At 33.1% G+C, this 10,180-nt stretch overlaps 2 protein-coding genes across 2 annotated transcripts; one reads left to right on the forward strand and one right to left on the reverse strand.

Annotated features, from left to right (window-relative positions):
• The first annotated feature begins 3,941 nt into the window (after positions 1 to 3,941).
• LOC127739362 (uncharacterized) lies at positions 3,942 to 4,667 on the forward strand. The gene has a single exon (XM_052251058.1). The coding sequence runs from the start codon at positions 3,996 to 3,998 to the stop codon at positions 4,614 to 4,616; it is 621 nt and encodes a 206-aa protein (XP_052107018.1). The 5' UTR covers positions 3,942 to 3,995; the 3' UTR covers positions 4,617 to 4,667.
• Positions 4,668 to 5,444: 777 nt separating this feature from the next.
• On the reverse strand, positions 5,445 to 10,180 carry LOC127739361 (uncharacterized). The gene is made up of 2 exons (XM_052251056.1): positions 10,011 to 10,180; positions 5,445 to 7,944 (listed from the first exon to the last, which is right to left on the reverse strand). The coding sequence occupies exon 2, from the start codon at positions 7,941 to 7,943 to the stop codon at positions 6,486 to 6,488; it is 1,458 nt and encodes a 485-aa protein (XP_052107016.1). The 5' UTR covers position 7,944; positions 10,011 to 10,180; the 3' UTR covers positions 5,445 to 6,485.

Raw genomic sequence — 10,180 nt, forward strand, 5'->3', positions numbered from 1 at the left:
ATATTTTGAATTGAATGGTATTGTATGATATCAATACGACATAAGAGATTTCAAAACTATTTGTAACCAATGTGACAATCGAAGCATCAAACTTGTCAGTCCCTTTGTTTTTATTTTTGGATTCCCTCGGGATCTTTAAATTAACCTCATTCAAGTATATGTTCTGCGTGCGCTGTTCAGAATCGATAACAACAATGGTTGAGTTCCGCAATAGCCGTTCCGGGTTTTTTTCCGTTTACGTTCCGACCATTAGAATTTACAGATTTTCACTTCCGGGACGTTCAACCATTTTACGCAGGAAAATTCATAACAAGCCATTCATCATAGTATAACAGAAAGGAGAGCGACCATGTATTAATTCTATTCAACTAGTTACGTTAATTTATGGTAAGGTTAAGATTTATGAGTATGCTTCTTGTCATAAATGTGATAGTAAAGCGTAAAAAGCACGAAATTGGAATCAATACATGTGAAAACAAGATGTTGTTTTTCTTCAACCAACACGATTTAAAGACAAATTCTTACACATATATCCGTGTTTGTTTGTTTGAAATCCACATTTTGAACATTTGTGCCTCATAATCATAAGATTTTATTCGAAAAACATAAGAAAGCTTTAAAATGGTTAAGGAGAATCCTCATAAAATGATAAATACTATAAATTTATAGGATATATTATATCCAAAATTGGGTACATGTATCATTACTATCAGATTATTGACTATTTAGTGTTAAAAAAGAATTGTATATCTTCATAATACCTGTCATAATGCAAATATTCATTTACATGGCAAAGTTTTTACCTTGAAGTTTAAGACCATAGTTCAAATGAGAACTTTTAAATACAAATCCTACTTTTTGAAGGCTGGTCCAAGAACACTGTTATCGTTCTTTAATTTTCCTGGTCCACTAATAGTCCCTATCGTGGACAGTGTATTAGTTGCATTTTTTTATTTCTTCATTTTGTATGCCTCAAATATGTAGCTACATGTACATGTATATAATACGGTTAAATACCGTACTAGGGGTGAAATTACATTGCTAAACAAATTTGGGTCATAAATTTTAAAGTAAAGTTATGATTATTGCAGTGTTTTCAATTTGGTCTAGACAAAAAAGGTTAACAACTAGTATATCTGAAGCATTCAAAAGAATTCAAGACCCCAGGCCCCTTAACCTAAAATTTTCCATACAATTAGTTAGAGCTGATGAATTTTTCTTTTATTTGGATATACATGTATATTTTTTAATTTGCATTTATTGTTTAAAAGAAACGCACTACGAAAATAACTATGTTCTTTGGCCAGCTGTTAACTTTGTTCCTGATGATCATATTCAGCATGTTCAGGTATGTTGTCTTTAGGCAAAATGAAGTCCCTTACCAGAATGCGTGCACCACAACAGAAAATATCTTTAAATCCAAAGCTTATATTTTTATCAATGAAAATTTGTTGGGTATAACATGTATAATACCCATTTATGAGGATCCAGATCCTCCTAAACCTTTATAGTATTATGGATTAACTCATGTGCATGTAACATGATTAATCCCCTGATAAACATGTTAATATTCAACATGTACAAAGTCTTTAAAAAAAGTGAAAATTTCGTGAATTCAAATTTTCTCGCTTGCATATTCGGCTCATAACAGGATATAAATGTTTGGCAAAGTCTTGTTTTCTACCTGTTTGTAAGCCTTGTACAAATAAAATTTACATTTCGAGTCAGTTAATGGTTATTTTATTGATATCTACACGTATAAAAATAAAGAGATGTGTAATCAACACGATCAATGCCAATGTGTCAACAATCCACCAAAGTTCAAATGAAGTGGATTTAAGCAATTATAGGCAACCGTACAGCCTTCAACATATATTGACAAAACCCATACTCTCTAGTCACTTATAAAAAGCCATGACAGTAAAGTTATGAAACAATTCAATTGAGAAAAATTAACAACCTAATTTTTAACAAATTTTGTCAAAACAAATTACCATATGAAATGTGACAATTATCAACCAATGACAACTACTGAACTACAAGCTCCTGACAAGAACAAGCTGCAATTGAAAAAGGGCTCAACTCATAGGGTTGATTTAAAGCAGAAAAACATCATACAATTCAGACAGGAGGTGGCCGCTTATTTATACATCACTCCCGTCTTCCCACTTACAAAAATGTAACTACAGGCCTGTAAAACTCATTTGAACAGGCCAATGGAATCTTTATAAAATTTTCATAAAGTTGACTGTAGATTCAGAAGTTTATCGTCAAGGCTGTGACATTCACAAGAAAAAAGACACAAAGTTTAGTAAGAGTTGTACATCTTTATGACTGTCTTCAGGCTTGTAAAATTCTTCTGTACAACGAAACTTTTCAAAAAATTGAGCTTCAGGCTTGTGGTCTCAAAAGTTTACCGTGAAGGCTGTTATGATAATTAGGGCCCCGCCGAATGGCGGACACCCTATAGTGATCAGTCTGTCCGTCTGTCAGTCCGTAACAAATTATGTCCACTCTATATCTAGAGAACCGTTATGATTTCAAAGTTTATACTTGACATGTATATTAACCAACGCCAGAGGGTGTGTCATAATTTATGTACAGCTTCCTAGGTCAAAGTTCAAGGTCATAAACTTCGGTTTCAGTTGACAACCCCATGTCCAATGATAGAGATACAAATTTTTTACCACACATTATTCACAGCGGGGCCCACAGAGATGGCTCCCATCTCAATGATATCTAGTTATTTTAATTATACTGTGTAAAATCTTGATATTTTAAATTATTTGAGACGACACAAAATTGCAGAAAAATATTATGCTTTGAAAAATTTGAAAATTTCTAGTGAGCGATAAGAGTTTAATAATTTTTTTTTTTTTCAGAGTTATGTCATCAGATTCAGAGTCAGAATGTCAAGAAGAACAGCTGTCATTGGCAGAACTGTCAAAATGGAAAGTTCCGGAATTAAAGGATTGGTTGGAAAAGCGAAAGTTAAAGAAATCAGGTCTAAAGGATTCATTAGTCAAACGTGTATATAGGGCAATGTCAAATGAGGACTCAGACTTTTCAGAAGAAGAAAGTTTTCCAGTTATTCCAATTGATTTAGTTTCAAATCCATGGAAACCACTAGACTTTACTGATATTCCAGAAATATCCATTAAAGATGTTGACAGCTATTTCATGTACCACAAAAATCTCACAACTGGGGAGAGTACCAATTTTGAAAGGCAAATGAAAAAGTCAAAAAGATTGTGCAACGAAGGATTCATAAGAGACATTGAATATAATCCTATTAATCAAGGATCAGAACATAATTATTTTAGGAGTAAATGTATGCCTTCTATGAGACAAATTGTACAAGTCGGAGACACTGGAAATACTGCAAAGTACTATTCACTGCATATAAGTACCACCAAAGTCACTGGCCTAATTGTTAGTGCTTTTTGTAACTGTAAAGCAGGGGGAGCAGGGTTATGTGCACACGTAGGTGCACTTCTGTACACACTTGTTAAGACAAAAGATGCATGTACATCTAATGCATGTGGATGGGATAGACCTAGGCCACTACAAAGAAAACCAATCCAAAACGAGTGTGTGACATTAAATTTGTTAAAACTGAAAAAGAACAAAAAGTTGAAAAAATAAAACCATACCCTGGAGTATATCAAGCTGGACCTAGTAAAGAAGAAGGCAATTTATTCTTGCATGATATATTAGATGGACTAAAGGATGTGTACCCCGAGTGTGTACTTTATCAGACTTTGCGGCCGGAACATGCAAACATTGATACATTTTTAGATCTATTTCAAACCAATTTTACTTATATGGATAATGTTCTAATCAAATCAGCAGAATGTTTAAACGTATTTGAAGCGTTTGTTAACAGCTTGATGGTCACTTCCAACATTAGTGAGAATTTAGAGAAAGCTACAAGTGGTCAGCATTTTAATGTAAATTGGAAGAAGGCCAGAAGTGTATTAATTACAGCTTCAGTAATGGGGGAAGTTGTCAAGCGTAAAAAACTTGAGCCTGATAACTTGGTGAAAAAATTGTGTGGGTACATTACGATACCAGATGCAGTGAAAAGTCTTCAATATGGGCGCAAAAATGAAGCTGTTGCAATTGGGGATTATACAAGGTCACACTTGAAAACTTGTGATGATGTCCGTATCGAATCATGTGGACTGTTAGTAAATCCCACCTATCCCTATCTTGGTGCAAGTATTGATGGTCTAGTGGTATGTTCTAAGTGTGGAACTGGCATTGTTGAAGTGAAGTGTCCTTATGGCTCTGATGTTAATGACAAACCTTGGAGAAATATGCTTCCCATTGAATGTGGCAAGGACAAAAAATTCTTTTGTACAGAGAGAGACTCTAAGCTTTATCTTGATGAAAATCACAATTATATGTATCAAGTACAAGGTCAGCTAGCACTGTATGAACTAGATTGGGCAGATGTTGTTGTTTGGACAAAGAAAGGGATAAATGTTCAAAGAATAAACTTTTCACAAACTCTTTGGGATGAAATGTTACCCAAGTTAAAGAACTTCTATGTAAGTGGAATTGTTCCAGAACTTTTTACAAGAAGAGTAAGGAGAGGAAAGTCTCTTTATTAGAATATTAAACCCAAGTCAGATTTTTACTTTAAATGTTTGATTGATCCTTCATGACTTATTCATGTTATTTATGACATTCTTTTTTCTTCATCATATAAAAAAAGAAGATGTGGTATGATTGCCAATGAGACAACTCTCCACAAGAGACCAAAATGACACAGAAATTAACAACTATAGGTCACCGTACGGCCTTCGACAATGAGCAAAGCCCATACCGCATAGTCAGCTATAAAAGGCCCTGAAATGACAATGTAAAAACAATTCAAACGAGAAAACTAACGGCCTTTTTTAAGTACAAAAAATTAACGAAAAACAAATATGTAACACATAAACAAACGACAACCACTGAATTACATGCTCCTGACTTGGGACAGGCACATACATACATAATGTGGCGGGGTTAAACATGTTAGCGGGATCCCAACCCTCCCCCTAACCTGGGACAGTGGTATAACAGTACAACATAAGAACGAACTATAAAAATCAGTTGAAAAAGGCTTAACTCATCAGATGGAAAAAAATACAAGTGGACGTGGCCAGGTACTTGTACATTCCAACAACAAAAAGACACTAGGTACAGATCTGAGAGTACTTTTCAAAATTAATATTACTATTTTATACATAAAGATCTAGAATGTTTATGATGACTTCTACTGGTATGTACATGTATAAGTAAAATATATATAGAATTATCTGTGTTGAAATATAACCAACGTGTATAGTTCGTACATGTATGTGTAAAAGAAAACAGTTTTATTGTCTTTTACTTCTGTCCCAGAAAGCAAAACATACATGTAGTGATAGTGACGCCATGAAACAATATTACAGAAGGTAGATGATTTAAAATACTTTGTATAAGATACCTTATGTTACAAAATTTACATCTGTCATATGTCAAACGTCCTTGACCATACATGTATATGCATGTTGACCTCATTTTCATGGTTAGGTGATTGTTTGGAAAAAAGCTAAGAATTTTTTAATTTGACATTCTCTTATTTTGAGTAATAAGTTCACTGAATTTTGTAAGTTTATACATTTTTACCTTGCAAGCCTCATGACATGTCTTTCAGACAGTTTTCATTTGCCCTCAACTACATTTCATGGATCAGTGATGAACAAGGTTAAGTTTTGAAGGTTATAAACAATGGTTGGAGAGTTGTCTCATTGGCAATTATACCACATCTTCTTTTTTATATTAAGTCTATATCTCAGATATTGAAAGCAATAGGTCAACTATATTTGGTGTATGGTATATATGCATATCCAATTGGCAGGTGTCATCTGACTTGTGACCTCATTTTCATATACTGACAATAAAGAATATGTGAACTATATTTGGTTTATGGAATAATTAAATGGTGTATATTTATATCTTCACCAGACTTCAAATGACTTAGAAGTTTATAACTATAGGCTAGGTCATTGTACAGCCTTCAATAATGAAGCAAAACCAGTAAAAAAACGAAGCAAAACTTGATATGTTGAACTTTTAACATGAATAAATAGCAAATATACATCATTTTACATGATATACATGGATATAACAAAGTTTCATCTCAAATATAAATGAAAACAGCAATTTAATAGTAAAGCTCATTTTCTGTACAAAAAAAAAACACCACCTTGTAAAACTTTCATGTTGTCAATCATGTCAATCATTTTTAAGAAACAGAATAAAATTATAGACTAAATAATTTTCTCTTATCAAAACAGTGAAAATCTTTAAGCATGATAATTTGAATTGTTGATAATTCTATACATCATCACATGCATGCATTAAATTGAAAGAAAAAAAAATTCTCATGAGCTATACAGAAAATTACAATGTATCAACAAATGGGCTTTACTATATCCCTTTCAATATTTTCACTTCAGAAGTGGAGGTAACAAATTGGTCAAAGCAGTGCATATTAGTACAATTTGTTCTGATAAATGGGCTTCAGTTAATGGAATGCCAGAATTCAAAATGTTAAAGTTCTTAATTTGTTCCATTTTCATTTCAACAACTATCCTTGCGGATGCAATATTTGTAGTTTTAAAAAAGTCTTTGGAGGACATTTGACACTTTGTTGATACTCTAGGTGGCACATTTAAACCAATATCAGCTGGTAACAAATCCTCTATTGTGAAACCTTTGTCTGCCATGACAACATCTCCAGGTGATAACTTCGGTAAAAATCCGTCATGTTGAGAAATATGTCGATCTGACACATTTCCACCCCATAGTCTAGACACAAATGTCACCATTCCACTTGGTGCAACACCAATCAATACTTTTAAAGTGTTTGAATGTTTATACTCAGACCAAGTTAACCACTGTGCTTTCAATGAAGTTGGTTTGTCAATATAAAATTCTGTGCAGTCAACAACAATTCTCGTATCAGGATGTCCTGTAAAAAGTTTTGGCAAATTGCACATAATTTGTTCACGTGTTGGCCAAGCAATCAGTGTCAAGCAATGATCATATAAAAAATTTATCCAGGTGTTCATTATTCTAGATACAGTAGATTCAGACACACGGAAAATGTCTGCAAGATGTTCATGTCTAAGTGCTAATCTTAATCTCATGCAAGTCATTAAAAATTCATCGATTGGCCTTAAAAATCTTTTCTTTCCTGGTTTGCAAACACCTGGTTCATGGTAAGTTTTTTGTCCCATTGATCGTGCCTCTCCTTCCCAATAATTTAAATTATCAGCACCATGCTTGACAAGTGTGCTAAAAAACATCCAAAAGACTTTAAAGCCGACAAACCCAGTATAAAACCGAACTTTTGCATCATCATTTTGAATGTTTTTAATAGATATTCTCGGTAGGTCTGCCTGCACCTCTACATGCTCTACTGAAACAGAAGAGAAGGAACTCTCTGTTTGAACCTCTACTGTCTCAGTAGATATGTTTTCTGTGTTAGTCTCAGCATGGTTTAAAACTACACCATCAGTTTGTGTTGACACTGATCTGAATTTGCTGTATGGTTCAAGTCCAACTGGGTTTTCATTTTCTTCAGCATCATTCAACTCATTATTATTGCCTAATTTCCTAATCAATGGTCGGCGGGGAGTTTCCTGTTTTTTTGGCTTGCTAGGGAATATGGTTGGTATGGATTCATCTGTGAATGTCCCTTCAAAATGAGCACTGCACACTCTAGTATGGTCTTTCACCACCAAATTTGCTCTTACATTGTTCAATCTTTGAATCCATAGTCTTTTGATGTGTGCTTTCTTTTCTGACATTGGGAAACGATGCAAAATAATTTTGTTGCCATTTAAATCTACACTGTCAGAGGTGTTGCTACATCCCGGAACGCAACAGTATCTTTTACCCATCCTAAAAAAAGAGAACTTTATATATATTGAATGCAAGGTTTTCAATATGTACTGTAAATTTAGCAATTATAATTTATTGCGAGATTTTAAATAATGTGAGTAATGTGACTGGATGAGTATATATTTATTTCGTTTGTGCTTGTATTATATTTTCCCTCCACGGGTTATATATATAAGAAAATTAATAAAAGATAATAACCATAGGCGTTTCCAGGGGGGCCCAGGGACCCCCTTTCGTGGAAAAAAATTGGTTGATTATATAGGGAATCACTGAAGCATGACTGGAGCCCCCTTCACTTCTTTCACAGATCTTTCATTAGAATTAAGAGATAACTGTATACAGTATATATATTTTCCGCATATGTGAGGAATATAGTAATTTGCTGTGAAAATAATTTTATTGCGTGCGAAATAATATGTTATAACAATTTGAGACATCAATTTTAATAGTATTTGATATTCAAACCAAGTGACTTTAAATAAGAAGCGTATTATTGACTGATATAAGTATTTTTTTTCCCTGTGTGAGCCTATGACAAACTGTACAGCTTAAGACTTCGTCACATACTAGTAGTAACATTTGTTATGATGAATTTGTTGAGGTTCTAAATGGGGTGAAAAAGTTGTATATATACCCTGGTAGTTTTCTGAATAAATGCTAACATCTATGGATATCAACACATTCGTAATCTGTAATATATATCTATACAGTATGAGTATGTCTCATTGTTGCAGGATGTACGATTGCCCATAATTGCTTACATCCACTTCATTTGAACTCGGGTATATGATTGTCTCATTGGCAATAGTACCACATCTCCTTATTTTTGATATGACAAAGATGCAGTTAGGATTTAACTTTGAAGATTTATAGCTGACATGTAGTATTTCACACTCTTCATAGTTGACTAAGGTTCATATTGACCCTGCAGTCACCTTTAGGCTAAGGTTGTGTTTCTGTGTTTTCACCTCAAAATTTACTCTGAGTTTCATAGTATAGATAAACAAAATGCAAATTAATTTTATGTTTTAGAAAATTAAAAACTGAGAGCATGATACATGTGATATGAGGGCCTGTATGGGGTCCATTGTTCTCTATTCTCTTATTTTGTAGGGCATTTTTCTTTTTTCATTAATCTTCATTCTTTGTACTGTTTGCACATTATTCTCTAATCATTATATTTTAATATATATCCCATTATTCTCTATTCTTTTTTTTAATTTGTTTTTCTATATATTCTTTATCTTAAAATTTAGCACTCTAAGACTAATAATAGCTAATATTAAAACACTCTCTGCTATGCCTTACAACTTTTCCAGATGCAAAGGTTTGTATGTATTCAGAGTAAATTTTGAGATGAAAACACAGCCATTTTACAGGTTGGGAACAACCCCTCAATGTAAAGTCTATCCCTTTTATAAGGGGTACAGGTGAATATTACAAAATTCTTGGACATGTTTAACCATATTATGGCATATAATACAAGATAGATGTATAGTTCTTAGAGAAAAGTTTCATTTCTAGTGATATATTTTTTATTTTTTTTTTGTAAAAACAATTCTTGGTAGAAAAGGGCACATATTTATATTATTTGATGAAACTTTGCCTAAAGAACTTTATATCTATCAGTATCTTATATTACATGGTCAAAACATGTCCAAGAATTTTGTAATATTCACTTGTATCTCCTCTTTATAATTAAAAGAAAGTGGACCCCACTTTTATAAATGTTGTTTCAAAAATAAATAATTTCCCCCCTTTTTAGTTAAAAAGGATAAGTTTTTCTGGTTTTCTAATTATCCACAACATGAAAATAAACCCTTGTTTGAGGGACATTCCTCATTGAGAGGGTTGTTCTCAACCTGTTTTAGCCCAAGGGTACACATAAATACAAATGCGATATACTGGTCCTGCCGTGTACGATTTTAACGTACAAGATTTACGCAAAAAATGTACAAAACTATAGGAGATTGGGTCAGAATCCATCTTTCTAGATGAAAAAAAGTTTGATTCTGTATTAAAACACATCTATATATGTTGTACTATACCAAAGCAAAACTGTTTACCTTTATATATTATCGATGATCGTAAATAGTAAGTTAATTTTGTGAATTGCGTCTTGTTGATTGTGGCTGCTATGATATGTTGATGATGAGAGACGTCCCGGAAGTAGATGATAAAAATAATATCGGGAACGTATACGGAAAAACAACCGGAATAGCTATTGCGGAATTCG

This window comes from Mytilus californianus, unplaced genomic scaffold, assembly GCF_021869535.1.
Source record: "Mytilus californianus isolate M0D057914Y unplaced genomic scaffold, xbMytCali1.0.p SCAF_4, whole genome shotgun sequence".
NCBI classification, from domain to species: domain Eukaryota; kingdom Metazoa; phylum Mollusca; class Bivalvia; order Mytilida; family Mytilidae; genus Mytilus; species Mytilus californianus.